The 27,372-nt window shown below is 42.6% G+C and overlaps 1 protein-coding gene across 2 annotated transcripts; it reads right to left on the bottom strand.

Moving 5' to 3' along the window:
• Positions 1–1,267: 1,267 nt before the first annotated feature.
• On the bottom strand, positions 1,268–27,372 carry LOC125462118 (voltage-dependent calcium channel gamma-3 subunit). Of its 2 annotated transcripts, XM_048551684.2 has the most exons (4): positions 27,155–27,372; positions 12,916–12,999; positions 3,294–3,434; positions 1,268–2,378 (listed from the first exon to the last, which is right to left on the bottom strand). In XM_048551684.2, exons 1-4 carry the CDS (start codon positions 27,369–27,371, stop codon positions 1,861–1,863), a joined length of 960 nt encoding a protein of 319 aa, XP_048407641.1. In that variant the 5' UTR covers position 27,372; the 3' UTR covers positions 1,268–1,860. The 2 variants fall into 2 exon arrangements, with proteins under 2 accessions (XP_048407641.1, XP_059509969.1); XM_059653986.1 differs by lacking the exon at positions 12,916–12,999.

Raw genomic sequence — 27,372 nt, 5'->3', positions numbered from 1 at the left:
ACTTACCACAATTCGATGAGTCTAGTCCAATAATACATAATATGCAATCAATTCTATTAGTTTCAGTTCCCCTGAATATCTTGAGAACTTTCAATAAACTGCTTGAGCTTCTAAATTCCAAACAGTATAATCCTATTTTATGTATAAAATGCTGGTGAAACTCAGTAGGTCTGACAGCAAGAGTGGAGACAGAAAAAGATTTAACTTTTCAAGTGCTGTGTGACTCTTCTGCAGAATCCTTCTTCAATTCTGAGGAGGTTGTATTGGACTCAAAATGTTAGCTCCGTTTCTCTCCATACTTGCTGTCAGACCTGCTGTGTTTCTCCAGCATTTGCTGTTTTAATGTTGGATTTCCACCATTCATAGTGTTTTGCTTTTATCCTGATTTAGTGTAATATCTGCACATAATGTAATGCCAAGAATCCAGGTATCTTCCTATACAGCACTCTCTTCAACAGTAATATGCATTCTCTAGGATGTGAAAGGGAAGCCCCGGACCACACACAGTACTTTTGGTATGGTCTAACCACGGGTTTGTATAGCCTGTGCATGACTTCTACCCTTTATAATCCAGACCTCTAGGCAGAAAGGCCGGCATTTCATTCAAGTTTTTGATTAGTTTCTGCACCTGTTCATGACATTTTCATGATCTTTGGATGCTCACTAAGGTATTTTTAAATCATAAAGACAATACCCTTTTCCAAATACTAAAATTGTTTTCGGTCCGAAGTAGATGACCAGGGGGTTTATCCATTTCTTATTTTTTTCCAGGCACTTAATCTGCCATTATCTTCTTATACATTTGAGCTTCCTCTACATGGATGGTCAATTTTATGTCATGGACTAAATTGAACGTATGGTTTTCTATCCCATGATACCTATCTCATTATGAACACAGTAAACAGTTGAGGCCACAACATAGATCTCTGTGGGATGCCAATAATCACATTCTCCCATTTTCATGTCCATTATCTATTTGCTGCTCTTCAGCCAATTTCCCAACCTGCTCAATACTGTGCTTTCAAGTCCATGAACTTAACTGTTAATTAAACCTTTCGGGAGGAACATTACCAAATGCCTTCTGGAAGTGGACATGAATAACATGCATAGGCATTCATTGGGCTATTTAAAAAAAAAGACAAGTGCTGTTGGAAGTCAACTTTGATATCCAGTACTGTTACTCAGCCCTCGTTCCTTTTCAATCCCAAGAACAATTAAAGAATCTGAACAATATGTCATAAACGGGACGTGACAAATTTTGGATATCCTTGTGCGTTTATTTCAGCTGTTGTTTTTTACATAAATCACCGAGGTTCATTTTCTAATCTGTGCTTTTGGCAGCTAAACTATTTAATTTAAACTGCGCTGATTTTATTCAGAATGTTAAAATACGAAGGCATTAAAATGCTAGGAATTAGACCAATGCTGCTTCATCGATATATAAAAAAAGGTAGTCTTTGCCATCATTGAAGAACTGTCAGTGACACAGAGAATCCCGAAGATACATGCAGAGAAGGTTGAGAGAAGTTGGAGCAGTTTTATCGGTGGGTTCCAGGGTGATCAAAGAAAGATCTTGGTCTTGAACAGAAACGTCTTGAGTTCTAACATGAAACACTTCCCGGGCTGAGGGTGGGGACAATCTTCTCATCTCCGGCAGTGAATTATTAGCCTCCTCTTCCAGATCGTGGGGGAGCCCCCGGCCCGAGCCGGCTGCCCCAGGACAGCCCCCGCCCCGAGCCGGCTGCCCCAGGGGAGCCCCCGGCCCGAGCCGGCTGCCCCAGGGGAGCCCCCGACCTGGAGAGCAGTCCCCGGGGAGCCCCTCGGGCTGTCGGCCCACCTGCTTGCAGCGAAACCGTGGCTTCAGACCGGCGTGGTCCGCCTGTTGGCCGGGTTGGCCTGGGCAGCTTCCTTTGAGTCTTTGGAAAGGCAGTTACGAACTTGCAGGAACTTGGCCTCCCGCTCAGACGGGGTTTTCGCGGTGCCCCCAGCTTTGGAAGGCTCCCTGGACAGTGTGTACATGGAGATCTCTCCGGGCGGTGAGACGCTGTAGGCTTTAGCCCTGGCCGGAGACGGCTCCCTGGACCGAGGCTCGGTGGATCGGGAACTCGACCTTCGCCGGAATCGGTATCTGTAGCTGGGGATCCGCGCGAGTGTCGACTTCTTCAGCACTTCGCTGCGTGACTTGACTCTGAGCTGTCGGTGTTTGTCGATATACATGTGCACAGCCAACACCCCCACCGTCTCCGCGATGATGAACGACAGGGCCCCGAAGTAGAAGGACCATCCGTAAGAGTAATTGTTCTTTTTGGAATCGCTTTGCCCAGGATCTCCAGCATTAGCTGATATGTAGACAATGATTCCAATGATGTTGCTCAGACCTGAGAAAAGGAGGAACGGACATTTTCGTGATATGCAACTTGGATAGGAACAAGACAATGATAAAATGCAGAGCAACGGAAACTGTTGTGGTCAACTGAGTAGGAAAGGAGGAACCCACTTTGGTGCAGGACTTTCACCCCCACAGGTGGTTCCACAGTTGGTTTAAAAGTGAGTTGCTGCTGCAACGTGTGTGACAAGTTACAGAGGTAATCCCTCTGAAATAGTGAGATAATTATATTTTTAAAATGTTTGTATTTATTGAGGAGTTAATATTGGATGGTGGGCAAAGTGCCTGTTCTTTATATTAGTGCAGCAGAGTCATTCTAAGACGGCACGTGCACTATTTATGAACTGTACTGACCTGAAGTGTCAGCCTGGACCATGTGCCGCAGGGGCCCAGAGAGGGAATTGGATGCACAGGCTGGTCCAGAGGCAGTAGAGAGCTATACACGAAGCAAGGCCTGTCGTGTCTGCCTGTGTGGTGAGTCAGGTGGAACAGAAAGCTGTTTTACAAAGTTTCATAATAAAGAGTGACTTGACAGCTTAATGATGCACAAGAAAATTTGGGAGAAATGCAAGTTGGGCTAGAGAATGGTTGAACGTCTGTCTACATTCAATAGAAAAGCAGCCTGGATGAACAGAGTAATCAAGTGCATCATGCCCTAAAAATACAGATAAATGGAACCAAAGGCTAAAAACAGCAGGATTTCATAAACACGGGTGTGAGATAAAAAGGAAGTTGTGATGAACTGAACCAGTTCCAAAGTATGAGAGGACAGTATCTGATCCGCTGCATCACTTTTCAATGGAATTTTGAGAATCAACCTTGTTAAATAAATTGTTGTAAAGTTCAGAGTCAAAATTGTTTGGGAAATTTTGGCTGGAAGTCGGGGAAATAGTTTTAAATGACCAACCTGCTGCTACAAAAAAAATCCCAGAGCTGAGGACAACATTGTGCTTGCTCTTGTAGAATTCACCAGCTGCAACACAGACACCTCCAAGAAATAGTAATCCCACACTCAGTATCGGGAATATACTGGAGGCTCTGACGATACCTGCAGGGAGAATGAGGAGTCAGAGTGAGAAGTGCTGTGGGCTGCACACTATCATCAATGTGGTTAGATTGTGTGATAGATAAAGTTAGTGATTGAACATATTATTGAAGGTGGAGGTCATGGCGCAGGTGGGCATTATTCATTCAACATATTTATTTTACGATGCAGTCCATAACAGGAGGAACTGTCAATTATCAAGACAATTTTCTGGGAGCTAAGGAAGCAGATTTGATGTCTCGCCAATTACACAATGGCCTCAAATTTACTTTCCCACCAAATCACAATACCCCCTGATTTCTTTCCATCTCGATAACCTCTCAATCACAGGTTGATAAATGCTTATCTTTAAGCTTAATGAAAAATACTGAAACATTTCACAGTGGGTGAAAAGAATGAAAGAACTACAAATTCGATGTGTTGTTTATTCTCAGGTTGTCCGAAAGTGTTATAGAGCCAATGAATTAGTTTTGAAGTTTGTAGTCATGTGAGGCAGTTATTTTGTCCTCCGCAACGTTCCATAAATAACAATAGGATGAGTTACTACTCAATCTTTTATGGCGGTGTTGATTAAGGAAAAAAACTTCCTGCTCATCTTATAATAGCACCATGGAATCATTTACATCCAGCTGTAAAAATTGAGTGTTTCTATTTAACATTCCAGCCAAAGATCGCACCACTAAGAATGCAGTATCTGTCAGTCCCGCACTATAATGGCAACCTAGACAGTGCACTTGGTTATTGGACTGGGGTTTTCTCATTGTCTTTTCATTCACTTACAAGAAAGCCACCTCTGAATGGTCTACGTTGAAAGAAAAGATTTAGAAGAAAAAGGTCTGATCACTGTAAAAGGGTCTATTTAGGCCTTGAAGAGGAGGAGGTAGCAAAATGATTGGTTAAGGAAGAGTGTTGTACTTAGCCACTAAAGCTTTGAGCAGACAGAGGTGGGAGCTATAGGAGGCCAAGTTTAAGGGCAAAGGTCGACAAATAGACCTTCAGAAAGTTGCAGGATAGAAAAGAACAAGATTATGAAGAGTTCACTTTAAGACAAGCACAAAGATTTTGACTTAAATGTGTTGGAAATTAAGAGGGAATGGAAAGTTGGATTGAGTGTAGGATAGAGAGTATGTGGTGGAACACTGAGCAAGTTGTAGCTTAAGTGGGGTGGGGGAGGTTGAGAAATTAGTGAGTTGCAGTTTAGAGTAATTGATCCTGTAGGTGAGGGCTGCACAGTTGGGATTTTTAGCATTAGCCCAATGAAGGAGTGGTATGGGTAAACAATGTGGAAGTAAAAATAAGAAATCCTAGTGGGAAACCAGATGTGAGGTTCAAATCATAGATCAGTATCAAACAGAAAATATTGGCCTTCATTATGTAACTGACTGATTGATCAATTGGGGTAGGTCATGAAGTCAGTGCCAAAATGGTGTGGTTTATACAATGTCCAAAGAACATGCATTCAGTCCTGAACTTGATGTAGACATGGATTCAAGGAGATGGCAGAGACATTCATCTAATGATGGCTGACCTCCAACTAGACCCCTGCTGTCAGTTCACAGCAAAAAAAGAGGAAATTGAAATGACAGCATTCATAATTTAGATCGAATGAAATCTCTGGGGTCTAGTGAGCAGACTATGATCAATTTTAAGAAGTCTGTCAATCAGCACTAGAACAGGAACATATGGCCTTGAAGTGACACTGTGTGAAGATTGTCATAGGAATTTAAAATAAACACATCAATCAATCAATGCCTCTGTTAAAATAACAGCCAAAATATTCATGTTTTATAGCCATTTTCGTACAATGCAAATTCAAGGCTTTTGAGTTCTAAAAGAAAAATGTCGAAGGAATGAGCTTGAATTAAGTAAATGAAATGTATTGTCAAATGATTTTTGGCTCAGAATGAATGCAACACTTTTAAACTGTAATATGGAGTAAACTGGATGAAGACATAATAATGACATGAAATATGATCAGGAGCAGACCAGTCACCTCTGCCATTCAGTAAGATCAAGACTTCCACCTGAAATGCATCTTCCCAAATTATTCTCGTATTCCAAATTGCTTTAGATTTCAAGAATCTATCAGTCTCTGGTTTAAACATACTTATATAGTAAGCAATTATAGCAGAGAATTCCAAATATTCACAATGTTTTGAGTGAAGAAATGTTTCTTCTTCTCAGTACTAAATGGTCAACCCCTTATTCTGAAACTGCGACTACATATTATAGATCTGTGAGCCAGAGGAAACATTCTCCTACTTTTTACCTTATCAAATTCCTTCAGAATTTTATACTTTAAAAAGAATACCTCTCGGGAATGTAGGCCTAGTTTACTCAATCTTTTATCATTTCAGGAATCAGTTGTGTAACCTTTGTTACACTTTTCCCAAGGCTAGTATATCCTTCCTTCAATAAGGAGACCAAAACTGTACACTTAAGTTCAGGTCTGGGCTCAACATGTCCCTATATAATTGCAGTTAGATTCCTTTACTCTGATATGAACAAGGAACAGGAGTAGGCTATTCGTCTGTTCGAGCCTGTTCCTTTACTCAATAAGATCATGGCTGTTCTGATTTTAGCCTTAATCCTACGTTCCTGCATATTGCCAATTATCATTCACTCCCTTTGTATTTAATAATCTATATCTGCCTTAAAAATACTTAAAGATTCCAAATCCACTGCTTTTGAGGAAAGAACAGCAAAAAACTCTCAATCTTTTGAGAAAAATAATGTTTCCACATGTGTTTAAATGGGTGCTCTCTTATTTTTAAACTGTGACTCCTTGTTCCAGATTTTCCCATAAGCAGAAACATCCTTTCAGCATCCTTCTCATCCCCTCAGGATCTTGTATGATTTGAATAAGTCATCTCTGACTCTTCTAAATTCCAGAGAATAGAGGCCTAGCGTGTGTAGCCTTTCCTCATAGGACAATCCTCTCATGCCAGGTATTGGTCTAGTAAACCTTCTATGAACTGCTTCCAATGCATTAGCATCCTTATGTAAGTACAGTGACCACTGCACACAGTACTCCAGATGTGGTCTCACCAAAGCCCTGTATAACTGAAGCATAATCTCCTTACTCCTGCATTCAATTCCTTTCGCAATAAAACATAACATTCTATTAGCTTTCCTTATTACTTCCTGTACTTACAAACTAAACTGTAATTCATGTACTACGACACCAGATGTTGCTGTATCCCAGAGTTCAGCAACTTTTCTCTATTTAGATAATATTCTTTTTTATTCTTTCTGTCAAAATGGACAATTTCACACTTACTCACATAGTACTCCATTTGCCAGATCTCTGCCCACTCTCTAAACTGATCTGTACCCATTTGTAAGCTCCTATGTCCTCCTCACAACTCACCTTCCTCCTTACCTTTGTATTGTCCTAAATGTTGTATTTGGCGACCATACCTTTGGCCCCTTCATCTGTATATTTTATCTAAATTGTAAAGCGTTAAGACTCCAGCACCAACCTGTGTTGCACACCACTTGTGACATCCTGCCAACCAAGGAAGACCCATTAATTCCTACTCTGTCCTTCCTGTTAGCCAGCCAATCATCTATCTGTGACACTATGTTGGCCCATACACCATGGGCTTTTAATTTCCACAATAACCTTTCATGTGGCACACTATCAAATACCTTCATTGATCTCAGTATTGTATATTCACTGGTTCCCCTTTATTTATCGCATAAGTTACTTGTTCAAGGAACTGCAATAAATTAGTTAAACATGATTACCCATTGACAAAATGATGTTGACTCTGCCTGATTACCTTAAACTTGACCATGTGCCAGTTATAACCTGTTTAATGATAGCATCTATAATGTTTTCCCCATGACAGATGTTTAGCTAACTGGCCTGTACTTTCTAGCTTTTTGCATCTCTCCTTTTTTGAATAAAGGAATTACTTTAGTTATTTTCCAATCTACAGGAACCTTGCCTGAATCTAATTCTAATTATCTAACTTGAATTTAGTTGTAATAAAGGCAAACATACCATTTGCTTTCCTAACTACTTGCTTAACCTGCACTTTTTGCAATTAATATACAAGGTCCCTTGAATCCTAACATTTCCCAGAATCTCACCAGTTAAGGGATATCCTACTCCTCTACTATTCCTATACAAGTGGACATTATATTCCATTTGCCAAGTACTTCCCACAGATTTAACCCCCTGATTTTTCTTTGAAACGACTTTGTGTTACCTTCACAGCTTGCTTTCTCACCTAGTTTTCCAACTTCAGTAAACTTGGATGCTCTAAGAATGGGCAGCAAATGCTGGCCCAGTAGGTGATGTCCACATCCCACGAATTTTAAAAAAACTACAGTAAAAACAATCCCCTTCAATTCAAGTTGTTGTTGCACTTGCACAATCTATTTTGTTCAGATTCCTTGCTTCAATGTTTAGAAATGGAGGCCAAAAATGCAGTTTTGAAGCATACCTCGAGCTGGTGCCATAGGAGCTCAAGTTGCAGCCAATGGAGGTGCACTGTTTCTGGTGGACATTGCACAACTTGCTAATGCTCATAAGAGCATGAGGGGGTGTGTGTGCTAGAAATTTCAGACTGAGCAGTTTTGTGCCTTCAAGCAATCTCTTCACATAACCTTCGATACACATCTGCCAATTTCGAGTAGAAAGCTCCAGCCAACCATTCTGCTCAAGGGATCACAGACTGGCTTTGTCTAAAACTTTCAAGTGAAGTATGTCTGACTTGGCTTTGTTCTGACAATGCTTTTGGGGACACTGTGGCGTGTGGCTGGAGATGTTTTGCTGATTACTTGTTTTTAAAGAGAATGTTGCTGCTTCCTGACGGGGAGATGCCTGCTCTGTCAGTGCCCAGTCTTTGAGAATTTTGGGGTGATGGTTGTTGTCCTGGTGGGTTGCAAAACCACATGAGGATGGAGTACGGGCTTCAGAGAGGGAGGAGGAAGTGAGCTTTCCACAGAAAGCCCAAAATGTTGTCAGGGCACATTTCTCCTCCCTCAGATTCGTCAAGGAGATGGCCATTGAAGTGTGCAACTTTCCCCAACACTGCCCAGAACTTACAGCGGGAGGAGGGCAATACCACAAGTGGCCACAATGATACCTGTTGTCTTCAACTTCTACAGATGGTGACAACAGCATAGCCACATTTTTCATTCAGCTATTCACAACTGACAGAGGCCCTTCATTTGATGAATTCATTTCCACTATCTTACCAGAGGGAAACTTTTGGAACAGAACTGCTGCTGTGACAGAGTAACGGATTCCCAGTAGTGCAAAGAGACAAGGTCTGCAATATATGCCACAGCAAGCGCTGTATGTAAACCAGGGAGGGAGTATGAAGTGAGAGATAATGGAGATGCTGGAGAATCCAAGATAACATAGTGTGGGGCTGGATGAATTTCTGATTCTGATGAAGGGTCTAGACCCGAACCGTAAGCTTATGTGCTCCTAAGATGCTGTTTGGCCTGCTGTGTTCAGGGAGTATGAAGTGTTGTCTGTATGACATGTATAGACATTGTGAAGTGTGCATGCAGTGTGAAGTGCACATGCAGTGTGAAGTGTACATGTAGTGAACAGTGTGAAATGTACATGCAGTGTGAAGTGTACATGCAGTTTAAAGTGTACATGTAGTGTGTAGTGAACAGTGTGAAATGTACATGCAGTGTGAAGTGTACATGCAGTGTGAAGTGTACATGTAGTGTGAAGCATGAAGGCAATATGCAGTGTACAGGCTGGGTGTGTGTAGTATGTAGGTTGTATGTAGTGAACAGCCTGCATGTAGTGTGCAGGCAGTATGCGTCTGCATGGAGTGTGTAAGCACTGTGAAGTGTGTTGGCTGTATTAAGTGGGTAGGCAGTGTGAAGTGGAACGGCTGTGTGAAATGTACAGGCTTTTTGAAGGCTACTCGCTGTGTGACGTATGTAGGCTGTGTGAGGTACAGGCCGTATGAGGTGAGTAGGCTGTGTGAGGGGTGTAGGCTGTGTGAGGGGTGTAGGCTGTGTGAGGGGTGTAGGCTGTGTGAGGTGTGTAGGCTGTGTGAGGGGTGTAGGCTGTGTGAGGGGTGTAGGCTGTGAGAGGTGTGTAGGCTGTGTGAGGGGTGTGGACAGTGTGAGGGGTGTAGGCTGTGTGAGGGGTGTAAGCTGTGTGAGGGGTGTAGGCTGTGTGAGGGGTGTAGGCTGTGTGAAGTGTGTAGGCTGTGTGAGGTGTGTAGACTGTGTGAGGGGTGTCGGCTGTGTGAGGGGTGTAGACTGTGTGAGGGGTGTAGGCTGTGTGAGGGGTGTAGTCTGTGTGAGGGGTGTAGGCTCTGTGAGGGGTGTAGGCTGTGTGAGGGGTGTAGTCTGTGTGAGGGGTGTAGGCTGTGTGAGGGGTGTAGGCTGTGTGAGGGGTGTAGACAGTGTGAGGGGTGTAGGCTGTGTGAGGGGTGTAGGCTGTGTGAGGTCTGTAGGCTCTGTGAGGGGTGTAGGCTGTGTGAGGGGTGTAGTCTGTGTGAGGGGTGTAGGCTGTGTGAGGGGTGTAGGCTGTGTGAGGGGTGTAGACAGTGTGAGGGGTGTAGGCTGTGTGAGGGGTGTAGGCTGTGTGAGGTGTGTAGGCTGTGTGAGGGGTGTAGGCTGTGTGAGGGGTGTCGGCTGTGTGAGGGGTGTAGTCTGTGTGAGGGGTGTAGGCTGTGTGAGGGGTGTAGTCTGTGTGAGGGGTGCAGGCTGTGTGAGGGGTGTAGGCTGTGTGAGGTGTGTAGGCTGTGTGAGGGGTGTAGGCTGTGTGAGGGGTGTAGTCTGTGTGAGGGGTGTAGGCTGTGAGAGGTGTGTAGGCTGTGTGAGGTGTGTAGGCTGTGTGAGGGGTGTAGGCTGTGAGAGGTGTGTAGGCTCTGTGAGGGGTGTCGGCTGTGTGAGGTGAGTAGGCTGTGTGAGGGGTGTAGGCTGTGAGGAGTGTAGGCTGTGTGAGGGGTGTAGTCTGTGTGAGGTGTGCAGGCTGTGTGAGGGGTTTAGGCTGTGTGAGGGGTGTAGTCTGTGTGAGGGGTGTAGGCTGTGAGAGGTGTGTAGGCTGTGTGAGGGGTCTAGACAGTGTGAGGGGTGTAGGCTGTGTGAGGGGTGTAGTCTGTGTGAAGTGTGTAGGCTGTGTGAGGTGTGTAGGCTGTGTGAGGGGTGTCGGCTATGTGAGGGGTGTAGGCTGTGAGAGGTGTGTAGGCTGTGTGATGGGTGTAGGCTGCGTGAGGGGTGTAGACTGTGTGAGGGGTGTAGGCTGTGTGAGGGGTGTATGCTGTGTGAGGGGTGTAGGCTGTGAGATGTGTGTAGGCTGTGTGAGGGGTGTAGGCTGTGTGAGGGGTGTAGACTGTGTGAGGGGTGTAGGCTGTGTGAGGGGTGTAGACTGTGTGAGGGGTGTAGGCTGTGTAAGGGGTTACGGCTGTGTGAGGTACAGGCTGTGCGAGGGGTGTAGGCTGTGTGAGGGGTGTAGGCTGTGTGAGGGGTGTAGGCTGTGTGAGGTATACAGGCTCTGTGAGGAGTGTAGGCTGTGTGAGGTGCAGGCTGTGTGGGGTGTGTAGGCTGTGTGAGGTACAGGCTGTGTGAGGTGTGTAGTCTCTGTGAGGGGTGTAGACTGTGTGAGGGGTGTAGGCTGTGTGAGGTGTGTAGGCTGTGTGAGGGGTGTAGTCTGTGTGAGGGATGTAGGTTGTGTGAGGTACAGACTGTGTGAGGTGTGTAGGCTGTGTGAGGTATACAGGCTGTGTGAGGGGTGTAGGCTGTGTGAGGTACAGGCTGTGTGAGGGGTGTAGGCTGTGTGAGGGGTGTAGGCTGTGTGAGGGGTGTCGGCTGTGCGAGGGGTGTAGGCTGTGTGAGGTGTGTAGGTTGTGTGAGGTGTGTAGGCTGTGTGAGGTGTGTAGGTTGTGTGAGGTGAGTAGGCTGTGTGAGGGGTGTCGGCTGTGTGAGGTGAGTAGGCTGTGTGAGGTGTGTAGGTTGTGTGAGGTGAGTAGGCTGTGTGGGGGGTGTAGGCTGTGTGAGGTGTGTAGGCTGTGTGAGGGTTGTAGCCTTTGTGAAGTTTGCCCGTTGCCTGCCACAATGGTACTAGCACATGTGAATCATAAATTTCATTCCTGTGCCTGAAAACAGGTACAAGCAAGTTCATCTCAATGGTGGTTATTTTTGGTCCATGGGCTCTTTATGCTATTATTGTTTCATTCATTTTATGCCAAATTTGCATTTCTAGTCACACAACGTTTGGTCCTGTTCAATTGCCTTTAATCTGCATATTTCAAATCCTGCTGCTATCCTCATTTACATCCTTTGCTGCCATCACTGTGTTGGTTCTGTCTACTAATTTAGCCTAATATTTGGTTTAAGTGTGCAGACCATTTCCATAAAGCATCAGTACAGATTCAAGCATTAACCCCTTTAGAATGCCAACTAACAATACTGCCCTAACCCGACTGAATGCTTTTCCAGTCTCCTCTTTTTGCCTTTACAGAATTGTGATGGCACAACAGGAGGCATTTGGCCCATCACAATATCACCAGCTCTTCAAACAAGCATCCTTACCTCATGCCATCTTTTGTTTTCCTCCACATACCATTCACATCATTTTTACACAATTCTCTTGAATGTGTCAGTTGAACATGCCTCCATTAAACTTCCTGGCAGCACATTCCAAACACTAACTATTTGCTGAATGAAAATATTTTTCCATACTTCAACCGTTCTTCTTTTGCAGATCTCACTCCTTTTACGAAGGGGACATCTTCTCCCTATCCAATCTATCCAGCCTACTTATGGGCGATGAAAATCTCTGTCAGATCACCTCTCGGCCTTCTTCTCTCCAAACAGAACCGTCTCAATTTCTTCAATTTATCTTTGTAACTGAAGTTCCTCAACCCTGGAACCATTCTTGTAAACCGCTTCTGCACTCTCTCCAATGTACGCATGTCCTTCCGATAATGTGGTACTCAGAAGTATACACAGTACTCCAGCTGAGGTCTAACAAGTATATTTTACAAGTTCAACATTGTCACCTAACTCTTGTGCTCTGCATACCTGTTAATAAAGTCAAGGATACTGTAAGCTTTACTTATTGTTGTCACCATCTTTCCTGCCACTTTCAATGATCTGGGCCCTCTGCTCCTGCATCCACTTCACATTACAGCCCCTTATTTTCTATTGTCTTTCGATGTTCTTTCTATCAAAATGCATCACCTCACACTTCTTAATTTTTAATACTTTGCGCTTTTTAAATTCATTAACCAACAAGAGAAATTGCCAGGGGCTTTAGATTAATTTTCAGTCTTTCATGCAGAACTTCACTAACAGCTTTCTAAATATCCAAATAAGATCCATCAAATGGAATTTCATTCCTTATTTACTGGCCCTTTTCTTAAAAAATGTTGGACAAAGTATTTGGTTTTATAGCTGATTCAGAGATCCCAATTGTATCTTGAAATTAAAAATTCCTTACACAATGAAACAAAGCCATTAAAATAGTGTGAAGTTTACTCTGCAGACTTACGCAATAAATATTCAGCAGTGTCCTGCTCATAGTCTGCATCCTCTGGAAAATGATCAATTATTTTGCAGATTCCTTTGAAGGTACCTGTTTGGAACACACAGTTTAGAAACCAGCACTTAGGTATGTATAAAAATAGATGCACAAGAACATTTTTTAAAAATCAAAACGTTTCAACCTGAAAAAACAAAGTGAAATTAAACTGTGGTCTGTTATCATTTCTCACATCTAGAACTTGACTTTGCAGAGAGTCTGTGCATTACTTATCACAGATCCATTAGTGCCTAGGGCCTCTTTCAAAAATGCAGCTGGAGCTGAAGGCAATGCAATCATCATTTCAGCACTAATCCTGCTCCTTTGTTGGTTCCGAGTTGCAATCACTCTCCATTCTCTTTCTCTGTGTGTTCCGTTCATCTTTGTCTTCAACTCTCCATTTTCTTATGTTTTTCCTTTTATAATTCTTTTCCTTCATGATCTCCCTGTTTCCTAATTTTCTCTCACTCCATTTTGTTCCACCATTACTCTCTGTGCTCTCTTCCCACTTCTCTTCCTCTCCCAATTCTCTTTCCTTCCCCCTCCTCTAATCCTCTGTCAGTGGGTGTCTTTGTACCCTTTTAGTAACTTCCTTTTAATACAATGACCAAGTGTTATAGTTCTGAGCAAAATGTTTATTGATTAATTGCAAACACTTGTGATGCTTTACACTGAATATGATATATAATGAGGAGGTTTTACTCCCCATTTTAAATACAGACACCTTCAATCATGAAAATGTAATGTGCCATCTGACCTCAGGTGCTTGGAGTCTAATTTTTGTGTCATCTTCTTGCTTAATAACATCAACAAATAGCATCTTTGTTTGAAGAACAAGAAAGGAAGTGTGATTTAAGCTTATCTAAAGCATGGTGATAGGAAAAATACTCCAGGCTTCCTGAAGTTGTCATTTGTAAAAGGAAGAAGGCTAAAGCAGGTATAGGCCATCAAAATCTATCAATCTCAGACTTGAAAGCTCCAATTGTCTTTTAATATTTACTTCAGATATTTTCCTGATTAACGTGTTCAGGGATGTTATTACATACCTCTGGAGCAGGTGAGACTTGAATCCAGGCTCCAACGAAGCTCAGCACAAACTGGGAGAACGGCACTTCATTTACCACTTGGGAATGCTGCAGTGTTCTGGACTTAATTCTGAGTCCAACAATTTTAGGGCTTCAATCTTTCCCCATACTTTTCACCACCCCCACGCACCAGGCCTTGTCATCACTTGGACTGCCACAAAACACAACCCATTATCAGATATTAACCATCCCCATTAGTAGCTATTCATTCTCCTAGGCTGGTCTTTATCTACTTCTTTGTCTGTCCAACTGTTTTTCTCTTTTTTGGGGGCTGTATCTCCACCTATCATTTACTCCTACTCCCTCCTCTATGCTTTCTTCTGCAAAAAGCCTTGCTTTACCTAGCATCCATTAGTTCTGACGAAAGGTCACTGGACCTAAAACTTGAACTCTGCTTTCTCTCCACAGTTGCTACCAGACCTGCTGACATTTTCCTCTTTTTTAGTTCCGTATTTCCAGCATCTGCAGTTCTTTTGTTTTTTTTAAATTCAGGCCTTCTGACTCGGAGCTAGGGACACTACTACTACATCACACAAGTCTTAGTATTCACTTTATAAATTAAACAAATGAATGAGTAAGATAAGGATTAAGAAATTTGTTTAAAAGCTGCCATTTGTAGTATCTTTTTGGAAGCTGTATATCTGACTAATTTGTTGGATTTTAGATTACTAATATAAACCATAGGAGTCCATAGTCCAGTCAGTCTAACCTTGCCATTGGATGAATTATTGGAAAAACCTCTGAAAGACAGTATAAATTATCTCTTTCAAAGGCACAGATTAATCAAGGACAGCATGGATTTTTTTTTGTAGCATATGTGTTTCAGCAAAGCTTTGGACAAGATCCCACAATGTAGATTTGGTTAATGAGATCCTTGAAGGAGTGGTGAAATGAATCCAACATTTGCTGAGGAATAGGAGGCAAAGGGTAATGGTTGACAGGCGAACTTGTGACTGGAAGGCTATTTCCAGTGGAGTTGTGCAGGCTCAATGCTGGTTTCCTTGCTATTCAGCGTATGTATTACTGATTTAGATGTAAAGGAGGCAAATTGTTTCAGATTCTGCAGGAAGATATCAAGCACTAGTCAAATGGGCATAAAAATGGAAAATGGAATTCATTCAGAGAAACAAGACATCACAAAACCAAGCGATGAAAGTCTCAATATTTCACACTCGTGTGTACATACCAGGGCAGTTGGATGATGCGGTTAAGAAGCCATGCAGTGTGAGGGTCCCAGAAAGGATGCAGTGGAAGTTTACCAGAATAGTCTCAGTAGTGAGAGATTGAAGCTACAAGAATAAGTTGGAGAACTTGGAATTATTCTTCTGACACCAAAATAAATTTGTTAAAGGTATATGGGAGTATAACAGGGAGTTTGGATGAGGTAGACCAGGAGAAACTGTTCCCAATGGCTCAAGGTACAAGACATGAGGTCACAGAGTTTTGGCTTTGGGTTGGAGATGCAAAGTGAACGAGAAGAACCTTTTTACGCAGCAAGCAAAAATGAGCTGGAACTCACTACCTATATGGGGGCTGGAAGGAGAGGAGATCAATGATTTCTAAAGGAAATTGGATGGGTACTTCCAGAAAATAAACTTTACAGGATAATGAAAATGAAGTAAGAGTTTAAACCTGACAGGTTAAACGGGCTCCTTCTGTGTCATGTACAACTAGAGAATATATCAATTTTTTTGGCTGAGATATAGAAAACAAAAGTGTGGTCGTAGACATGTATGAAATTCCAGTTAAACTGCAGCTAGAGGACAGCATTCCATTGCAGGAAGGATATGATCATATTAAAGAAAGTACAGAGATTTACAAGTTTGTTGCTAGCATCAGAGAATTTTACTTATGAGGAGAGATTGAATCGGCTGGGGGATGCTTTCTTAGGAACGTAGGAGACCAAAGCGATATTTAATTGAGTGAAATAAAATAGCAAGTGCCTAGAAAGACTGGGTATGAAGGGATTATTTCATTTAGCACGAAAGTCAATAACTGGGTGTAGATTTTAAGAAAATTTAAGGACAATGGCAGTGGGAGGTGCTGAGGAGAAATATTTTCACACAGAAGACGGTGGGAATTTTAAACTTACTGCCTTAAAGGGTAGTTAATGGAGGAACGCTTAACATTTGAAAAGTAATTTGATTTGCAATTTAAATGTCGTAGCTGCAAGGTTACAGACCAAAAGTTGGCAAGTGGGATTAAGGCTGGTGGCTCCTCTCCCATCTGCACAAGACACAATGGGCCAAACGACTGACTTTTTAGTGCTGTACATTTTCTATGTTTTTGTGACTGTAAGTGCCAGGACACATAGCCCGAAATGTCAGCTTTTGTGCTCCTGAGATGCTACTTGGCCTGCTGTGTTCATCCAGCTTCACACTTTGTTATCTGAGAATTTTACTACTGCTCTTGGTTTTTAACTATCTGCAAAGTTGGGCCTTTTTAATTTCTGGTGATTTAATTATCCCTGGTCAAAACAGATGCTGTTTGTCAAGTCAGTTGCATAGTTTGTGCATGTATTCACAAACCAAAGATTAGCTGAACAGCAGAATTTTTTTCCTGGAACTGAACTTTGATTAGAAATATATTTGGATCCAAAAACAATAAATATTCCATATCATACAATTCAGATAACTTTGAACTTTTACTGGAATTAATTGGTGTCATTTCATTGGTGATGCAGGCTATCTGTGAACCACTTCATTTAGGAATGGGTACTCATGCAGTTGCTGGAGGATCACAACACAGTGACTGCAATAAAACTCCTTTATCTCAGTGTTGAGAATTGGCATACTTTGAGCACAGGCATTGAGCATTCTCTCCCAAACTCTGCTGATGTACTTGGGTAATTGATGGAGCCGATGAGCAGTTTAGCCAGATGTTTCCTTCTCCTAAGCTGATTGCCTTGTAAACTCATGTTTGGCACCTTCGGATCATTATTTCCCGATCCAAATTTTACCCAAATGTGACTCCATTCCTGTCAGGTTAACTCCTGACAGCCCTCTTGAATAATCTACCAAACCACTACTCAGGATAACATGTAATGAGCAATATATACAGACCTTGCCAGTTTGACCAAAATCTCAAAATTGAATAAAACTCATTCACCTTGTCTCTCATCTTAGCTTTTTGCTGATATCAGCCTGAGAGTCCTATCAACATTAAAAAGCTGTTTCATGACCCAAAATGTTATAGAAATCAGTATGAATAAGCTTAATGTGTTTTTTAATTCTTGCCTTAGTGCTGATAGGAAAGGCTGATAGATTTGACGTTTTCAGGGAGTCTGATGGGGTCTGTTCTTTTAAACAGAAGCATTTTCACAGAAAGAGTGACTGTGTGCAGTTGTCACTTTGGCAAGTCAGTGTCTCAGGCTGTCAGTGATTCATGACCTGGTTTTATTATCATAGGGAGGGACTCGATTCATTTAATAAAACCTCAGGCCACACACACAACCCAATGTATGTGACTCACCAGCTGACAATAATACTCAGAGTTCAATAATGATTACATTAATCGACCAATTTCAGTGGCAAATTTAGTTGACTAACTTTGTGACTTTCATTAAAGTAATCTCTTTTGCCAACTGTGATGGAATATTCAATAACAATTCTCATGTATTGCTGGCGGCAGATGGAGAACTGCTCCAGATCTTTCAATACACCGACTGGTCAATTGATCACAAAGGAGCAACAACTAAAGGATTCTATTCAGTCAGTTGGAATTTCCTTGTAACAGGCTAACAGGAGGCATGTGCTGACAGAGGTGAGCTGGATAGGGGCTGACAAAGAGATTAATTACAGTTTTCTTACATGTCTGAATTGATATTTCTTTCCCGGATAAAGCTTGAGAACACTTAGGGATAATGAAAGAACAAACAACCCATCAAAGACCACCCCTCTGGCACTTTAGCTGTCTCACTCAAACCCATTATCATTAACCACCAGTGAGTTAACATGGTTTTCTGAATGTGGGGACTGGGGCTCAACTTTATGACATTAGACTCAGTCACAAGGCTTCTCTGTACAAATCAAACACATGGTTTTTTTTTCACAGTCATTGAATCCTGTAATGTGACTGCTTCATGTTTCCTTGCTTGATAAACATGTAAACCCCTGACCCCTGGTTAACTGAGTAACCCAGCCAAAGGGTCAAAATCCATGATAAGTGGTGCAGCAAATTTCAAAAGAATAAAAGGGGAGAGTAAGTATGTCAGGAAGAGGCTAGGAATTCTGCAATGAATACCTCACCGCCCCATGTCTCTCCACCATCTGCAAGGCAGAGGTCAGGGGTGTGATGGAATACTCCCCACTTGCCTGGCTGAGTGCAGCAACAAGAACATTCAAGAAGCTGGTACCATCCAGAACAAAGCAGCCGCATGATGGAATCTCATCAACCACCTTCAATATGTACTTCCTTCATCGTCATCGAGGCACACCAGTAGCATTGTATACCGTCTACACATTGCACTGCAGTAACTCATTGACATTCCTTCAACAGCAGCTTTCAAACCTGTAATCTCTACCCATCTAGAAGTGCAAGAGAAGCAGATGCATGTGAACACTACTTGCAAGCTCCACTCCAAGCTACACAGCATCTATAATAGCTGTTCCTTCACTGTCACTAGATAAAAACTCTGGAACTCCCTTCCTAACAGCATTGAATATTCCTAAACCCCGGCGACTGCAGTGGTGCAAGAACTCAGCTCACCACCAACCTCATCCTCTGAATAAGCTTAAACAAAAATAGATTTTGGATGACACACGACTTATATTTTGAAAGCTTTAAACTCTGGAACAATAGGATAACCAAGGCATTTCTCAATGTTAAACAGAAGTGGGAACAAAATATCTTGGGGTAAGTCAGTTATAAATGTATATTCTAAGCTATCTAAAGAGGGCAAGGCCAACAGAGGAACACTTTGCTCATTGAGCTGAAGTGGTGCTGATCCTTCTCGCTGTATAACATCCAGTGCTTCAGATGGGTCAGTGCTGATGGACTGAAACAGAATGAATTGGCCTGTCTAGTAGAGAGATTGGCATCTGTCTTGAACAATGTCAATAGACACCGATTGGAAGAGATACAAGGGAGTAATAACTGCATCTCACCAGATGACTCAGGGATGGGATGGTCTGGGTCTCCAAATGATGATGATTCAGTTCTTGTTTTGCTGAAATTTACAATACACAATTTTACTTCTGCAACAAAAGGCTTTTGCTATATTTTTATCAACAAAGTATACTAAAATTTGTAATAAACGGATGCTTTGAATTTAAAGGTTATCAATTAAATAGACCACATATCACAAGCAAAGCTGGTTTGTCAGAGAACAGAACTGACATTATTCTGTTATTCTAATACATTATCCTAAGTAATTTTAATGGTGAACCGAAATTTACTTTTTCAAGTCATTATCTCATGAATTAGTGGGAAGAGGTTTTGACATGTTTAACAAGAAAAAAAATCATTACAATCTGGAACATCTCTGTCAGATTTTCTTTTATTATGCAAAGCTTGATGAGCAAAGCCCCACTTTCTCTGGTGTCTCCTCAACACCAAAACTGTCAGCGCTGGGATCAGTAGATATCTTCTACATTTGCTCCATTGCCCTAAAAATTCAACTGGACCCAACTTCTTATTTTGTTTAATCAGGAATTTGTAATGGATTGGAGCTAACTTTCTTATATTTTATGCTTCTATTCTGCTGTCCTATCAAGCAGGTCTGATCAAGGCTGATCATAATATCATCTCTCTGCCTTGGTTCTGTAAGCAGCTCATGAATCTGGAGCTCAGAAGTATGGCAAGGCATCCTTCTCTCAGGCTGCTAAAAGATTTGTAGCGAAAGTCTGTTTAGAAAGCATCTTTTCAGACTATCTTTTGCATTTAATTTATTCCCAAAGCAATCTTGTTGGCAGTGCAAAGATCAAACCTTGAGAATGTAGTGATTAATTTTATTGGCTATAGTTGAATTTGAGCTGCACATTGAAACGGTATTCTTGGGATTTCTCATACACGCAGCCGGTTCAAAATGGAACCACAGCATAATCATAACACTGTCTCAACAAAGTTTCAGTTGCTTTCAGAAAGATGGTGGTAGAATTAGTAAAAGGACAGGGAATTTTTTGGAAAAGGTAAAGGATTCTAACATGTCTGTCACCTTCTCAGAGGTCTGCCCAAACTGTTCATTCTCCAAAAATATATCTAAGTTTTCCTTAACCCTTCTATCTTTATAGCCTTCCATAACCTGGCTTCCTTTTGATTTAGCCAACCTCAAGGGTTACTTTCTGATGGACATGTTATTGTATTGGTGTAGGTGCCTGGGGATTGAAATTGACTTCTAATAAATACCTACAGTTAGGCTTGGGGATCACTTAGCTCAGTGGCTAGATTTAGATTTAGATTTAGATTTAAATTTAGATTTATCTCATACTGTCATTTGTACCTAGGTACAGTGAAAACTAGATAATGTTACTAGGTTCCAGTACCATCTTGGATTACAGAATAAATTATGAATAAATTAATATTAAATTGATATTACTGAGGCTGAAACAGCTTCAAAAGTTCATCTGTCCCTCTCCATAGACTTCACCCTCTCTGTTTCTCTCATCACTGCTGTTTGACATTGTCCATGGGTCCTGGAAATGTACTCCTTTTCTATAACCACTGGCACCATCACTTCCCCATCTGCTGCCTCCAAGCTGGAGACCATCATGCTACCTGAGTCCCACACCTTCTCCAGTGCTGGACATTGACTGATGGATCCTGATTCTGAGTCCACCGATGGGATCCTGGCTCATCTTCCAATGCTGCCGCCTGAGATGGAGCAGGATGGGAGATACACAGACCCCCGGCCTCCCGCAGGAAGAGACCCCAGGGCAAACAAAAACACCTGGGCAGCTGCTTTGTGATGCGTGGGTTTCGTTCCTGCACCAGCTGAGGTTACCATAAAGGACTCACCCTCTCAACCTCTCCCCTCACCTGAGGCACAGTGACCCAGTCGTCTCTCTCTTTCTCTCTCTTTCTCTCTCTCTCTCTCTCTCTCTCTCTCTCTCTGTCTCTCTCTCTCTCTCTCTCTCTCTCTCTCTCTTTCTCTTTGAGAGAGCATCCCCCATGGTCTGATAGGACTATGGTGACTTTACCTGTACAGTCAGGCTTTGAGTGATGTCTTTCTGGCAGGTCACCTGCAAAGGTGGTGGCACAGTGATATACTGTCCACTCAAAAGGCACAAGTCAGGAGTGTGATGGAATACTCCCCACTTGCCTGGATGGGGGCAGCTCCAACAATTTTCGAGAAGTTTGATACCATCCAGGACAAAGCTGCCCGCTTGATTGGCACCACATCAACAAGCATCCACTCACTCCACCACCAACGCCCAGTAGCACCAGTGTATACTCTCTACAAGATGCACTACAGAAATTCGCCAAAGATCTTCAGACAGCACCTTCCAAACTAACGACCACTTCCATCTAGAAGGACAAGGGCAGCAGATACATGGGAACACCATCACTTTCAATTACCCCTACGAGACATTCACCATCCTGACTTGGAAAATATATCACTGTACCTTCGCTGTTGCTGGTTCAGAATCCTGGAATTCCCTCCCTAAGGACACCTGGGAGGATATCCAGAGAGGATATCAGGGTGGTCGTCTAACTCAATGAGGATTCATCAGAAATTTATACATTGTAAATCAAGTAGACTGTGCATTATTCAAATTCCAAAATGATCTGTTTAACACGATGGACGATCTGAAAGTGACAAGTGCCTGTTTGCTCAGTCTCTCCACTCCCTACCTTCTCATATACGATCTCATCTCCTTTTTGAAACCTGTGCTTCATTCCCATTCTTGACTAAAACCTCACTGCTTCGTTGATTAAAGTGTTTCTATTAGTGTGGTATAGAGTCATCCTCAGATTCCATTTCCAAACAAGGCCTCAGGGTCAGTACTGTATTCAGCCACATTGCATTTCACAAAATTCTGTCTCTCTGCCAAATCAGCATCCTGAGCCTGCATGTGTGAGATTATTTTTCTTCTTAACCTGAGCTCTTTTCTTGAAGAAGAATAAACAAAAAATGAACATTAAATGATTTCAATCATTATTGCTTACTGAGCTAACTAAAACTCACTACTTCATTCTAATTCCAGTATGAGATTGATGTAGAATTAATCCGTGTTAACTCATACAATTCCCAAAATTTCCCCCAACAAGAGCAAAGAAAAGGAGTTCTGTCCAGGCTAAGATTTATTCCTTAACCAAAACACAACTGGAAATTACGCTCAAAATATATAAGCCATTTGTGGGGCCCTAACTGCAGTATTGTGACCAGTCCTGGCCACCACACTTCAGGGAGAATGTGAAGGCTTTAGAGAGAGTGTTTATTGGAATGAATCCGTGGATCAGGAATTAAATTTACATGGACAGACTGGAAGGACAGAGCAGAGAAGGTTAAGGAGAAATGTAGTAAATGTTTAAAACTATGAAGAGCTGGTGAACAAAGAGAAATTGCGTTTAAAAGGATGACATGGGGATATGGAACAGGATTAGTCCAATGATTCCATTTCAGTGTTTATGCTCCACTTCAGCCTCCCTGTACCTCTGGTATCTTCCCATTTAAATCTATCATCGTAACGCTCCATTTCTTTCTCCCTCATTTCCCCATAAATGCATTTAAATGACTCCCTTCAACCACTCCTGTGGTAATGTGTTCTACTCTCTATCCACTCTGAATTTCACGTGCGATTTCTTGGTGACTACCTTACCTTGCTCTACTTATGCCCTTCACCTCAAAAGCAAACCTTTCTGTAAGTATCCCAGTTCACGCAGAACCTATGCTTTCACCTCCTGTTCCAGAACTGGTAATATTGATAAGATTTTTCTCACCAGCCCTGAAGAACATGTTAATTGTCCAGATCTCTCTACTGTAGTACCAATTCTCATGTGGTCCTGACCAGAGATAATAATCCAGAGATTATTATTATTCTCACTGTCTTCCTTTCTAATTTAGAAACTAAATTCTGCCACTCTTTCACTGAAGCATTGAAAACCAGAAGACAATGGAAATGGGCCTAGAAAAGTTAGGTGGTGCAGACTTAATGGCCTGAAGGGCCTTTTCCTGTGCTGTAGACCTCTATGATTCTATAACTATGAGTGACTTAAACTGAGTTACAAATGAATCAGAAGCAACAGGAAGAAAAATATTTCATTCAATGAGCAATTAAGATTTAGAATGCACTGCCTGATAAGATTTTATCTTAAATAAAAACAAAATACTGTGGCTGCTGGAGATCGGAAATAAAATTAGAAAGTGCTAGAGAAACTCAGCAGATCTGGCAACAGAGAAGCAGAGTTAATATTTCGAGTCCCATGACCTTTCTTCGAAATGATAAGAAGAATCCCAAAACATTTAAGTCTGCCTCTCTCTCCACAGATGCTGTCAGACCTGCAGAGTTTCTCTAGCACTCGCTGGCTAAATTTTATCATAGCTTGTTAAATGCTTGCCAGGAAACAATTTTTAGGGATATGGGAAAAGCACACAAAGGATTCAATAGACTCTGAAACAGTCCCTGCAGATTGGAGGGTGGCTAATGTCACTGCAATATTCAAAAAAGGAGGTAGAGAGAAATCAGGGAATTATAGACGAGAGAGCCTAACATCAGGATGGGAAAAATTCTCAAATCTATTGTCAAGGATTTTATAGCAGAGAATTTAGAAGACAGTGGACAGAAGCAGACAGAGTCAGCATGGATTTATGAAGGGGAAATCACACTTGACAAATATGTTGGAATTCTACGAAGACCTGACTAGTTGAATTGACAAGGGGGAGCCAGTCGATGTAGTATATTTGGATTTTCAGAAAGCATTTGACAAAGTCCCACATAAGAGATTAATGTGCAAGACTAAAGTACATGGGATTGGAGGAAGTGCACTGAGATGGATAGAAAACTGGTTGGCAGAGAGGAAACAAAGAGTAGGAATTAATAGGTCCTTTTCAAATTGGCAGACAGTAACTAGTGGGGTGCTACAGGAATCAGTGCTGGCACCCCAACTATTCACAATATATATTAATGATTTGGATAAGGAAACAAAATGTAACATCTCCAAGTCTGCAGATGATACCAGGTTGGATGGGAGGGGCAACTGTGATGTGGATGAAGAGATCCTTCAGCATGATCTCAGCAGGCTGGGTGAATGGGCAAATCAATAGCAGGTGCAGTGTAATTTGTATAAATGTGAGGGAATTATAGACCAGTGAGCCTAACATCGGTAGTGAGAAAAATTCTCAAATCTATTGTCAAAGATTTTATAGCAGAAAATTTAGAAGACTGTGGCAGGATCAGACAGGGTCAGCATGGACTTATGTTGGGGAAATCACACCTGACAAATCTGTTGGAATTCTATGAAGATGTAACTAGTGGAGTTGATGAGGGGGAGCCAGTTGATGTAGTATATTTGGACTTGCAAAAAGCATTTGACAAAGTCCCACATAAGAGATTACAGGGAAGGATGTTCCTAATGGTGGGTATGTTGAGAACCAGCATCACAGCATGAGGATTCAGGGTAGATGATTTAGGATGGAGATGAGGAAACATTTCTTCACCCAGAGAGCAGTGAGCCTGTGGAATTCATTACCACAGGAAGTAATTGATGCCAAAACATTGGATGTTTCGAGAGACAACTAGATATAGCATTTGGGGCAAATGGGATCAAAGGTTATGGGGAGAAAGCCATTAGGTTGAACGACCAGCCATGATCATGAAGAATGGCAGAGCAGGCTTGAAGGGTCAAATGGCCTCCTCCTGCTCTTATCTTCTACGTTTCTACGTTAAAGTGGGACCATCTAGATTGTTGTTCAAAAGTCCTCTCATAAACCTAAAACAAAATCATTAACATAGTAACATGTCCCATAGGTGCACTATCAAACAAAATTTGGCACTGAGATTATAAGGAGCATCTGCAAGCAGCAAGGCACAGATATTTAGGGGCACAAATGTATATGGGTTTTCATCAACAAGTGGGCTGATGCAAGGCAGAGCTCAATATTGTTGAACATTATTGAGTTGTGGTGAACATGTGCTCAAATGTCTTGTAAAAATATGACACCAACATTGTAAACAGCTGAGCAGTTGCCAGGGAAATGGAAGTGAGAAAAGAAGACTGTGGAGACAAAAGAGAATGTGTTCAGTCTTCTCAATATTTAGTTGGAGAAAATTTCTACTCATCCAGTAGGAAGTCAAGCAAACTGCCTCACCATGTAGAGACAGTGGATGGTTGAGAGAAGTGGCACTGACGTAGTGGTAGTGCTACTCATCAGTTTAGATGTGGAAACTGATGTTGTGTTTTGGATGACAGATCACATGAAATGAAAAGTAGAAGAAATAGGGAATAACTGGATGACCTGAATGGTCACTGTTGTGATTTACTTTTCTATAATCCCAGGATTAAACAGATTAACTGGTTTTATTGTGTTGCTATTTGTGGAGGTTTGCTGTGTGCAAATTGACTCCCGTGTTTCCTGTATCAAGTGCTTTGAAGTTGTGAAAGGCCATGTAAATGTAAGGATTTTCTAGAGATAGTTTTTACCGGTCAAGATCACATTGCCTTATTTACTGAAGGTCACTTTTTCTGTGAAGAAAAAAGAATAACCATCATGTTTTCCTAAACAGCGAGAAGAAATGTTCCATCATGTTTCTCACAGCCACTTTACGCACCGGAGGTACATTACAAGATGACTTACTGCACCACAGCATGGTCTGAAAATAACGCCTTTCTTTCTTAAAAGGTGAAAGCCCTTTTAAATGTAACCTCTCTGATGGCAGACTAGTCATTCCCTCTTTTATTGTTTACTTCCCCTACAATCACATTAAACCACTAAGCCTATTTCCTTCAGTCTGCTGCATCCTGGCCTTTAACAGTGAGAAAATCTGTTGTGCTTTTTGCCGAAAAAGCCAGAAAGATGATACCGCTGCAATAAACAGGAGATTCCGGTACTACTGACACTGGTTGAGCAAATTACTCGGCACAACAGACATCTAAAACACAGCCAGAGTAACCAGGGCAACCAGCACCTCAGGTGGTAACCAGGGTAACCAGGTAACAAACATTTTCAGGGTAACCAGAGCAACTGGTACCTCGGCTTCAGCCAAGGTAACCAGAGTAACTGACAGTTGCAGGGTAACCAGAGCAACTGGTCTCTCAGGTAGAGACAGGTTAACCCACACAGTCCCTGCATCATTCATGGCGCACTGTGCACAGAAAGCCAGCTGAAAGTTCGGTATAATTGCAGGCTGGCGCGGTTTTCTGTTAAAGCCGGCATTCCAGGCTTCGGGTCTGTGGGCTGTGCATGTTGCTGTAGGATACAGGGCTGTACAGAATTCAGCCGCGCTGGCTGGCGTTCTAGCACATAACATCCGCTAGAACAGCCTCTGTCTGAGCAGGTACATAGCCCACTGCTCCCGTTAGCACGGGCTGTTTACACAGCGCAGCGCCCCACGCTATGGATTTAGCTTCCATTCCGGTTCTTAAAACACCCACAATTCGCAAGTTATGATCCTGCGATTAAATTGGGAAACAACCTTCGATTAGCCGTGTTTGGGAAAGCAGCCCTCAGTCACTTACACCGCCCCCCGCCCCCGTGCTTTTATCTGTCTCCCACTATTTGCCCTCTTTCAGTCACCATCTCTGTCTCTCTCCGGTTCTCCCTGCTCCGCCGGGCTTTTCCACGGTCTACAAGGCTGGGTCTGGGACCCCGGGGCAGACGGACGCTCGGCCAGACGCAGATGTACTTGTCCCCGGACTGGGGACGTGATTCGCTCCCGGCTGGAATGGAAGGAGCTGGGCTGTGGGGGGGTGGGGGGGGGGGGTTGCGGGTAAGCCGCTGCTAAAGCCGGGGGCTAGGGAGGAGGCAGAGAGGATGAGGATGGGATAAGGGTTAAGGGACCTGGATCCAGTGGCTGGCATAAGGATGAAGAAAGGCTTTGGGCAGAGACAATGCGCTGGGACAGAGAGAGACGGGGGACGGTCAAGTGTCGGGATGAGATTGAAGAGGGAGTGGGAATGCCACGGGAGGGTCTGGGATGGAAAAGGGAGAACAGGGGCTGAGAGTTGGGAAATGATAGAGCAGATACCTTCCAGACAACAAGTCCTCCAAAGTCCGGAGTGGGTCATCACTTCCTCGTTTTTTCGCACCGTGTCGTTATAGCTGTTGGTCTTGGTTCTGCACACTCCCCGCGAATACAGCCAGTAGTCGGTGCCCACTGCAATGGTCATCAGGCTGAAAGCAGCGAAAGCTCCGACCGTGGTGAGCAGCATCTGCATGCCGCGGTCACAAACACCCATCATCATG

The sequence above is a fragment of the Stegostoma tigrinum genome, chromosome 23 (assembly GCF_030684315.1).
Source record: "Stegostoma tigrinum isolate sSteTig4 chromosome 23, sSteTig4.hap1, whole genome shotgun sequence".
NCBI classification, from domain to species: domain Eukaryota; kingdom Metazoa; phylum Chordata; class Chondrichthyes; order Orectolobiformes; family Stegostomatidae; genus Stegostoma; species Stegostoma tigrinum.
Note: the sequence above shows the minus strand (reverse complement) of the source record. Positions and strands in the feature narration are given on the sequence as shown.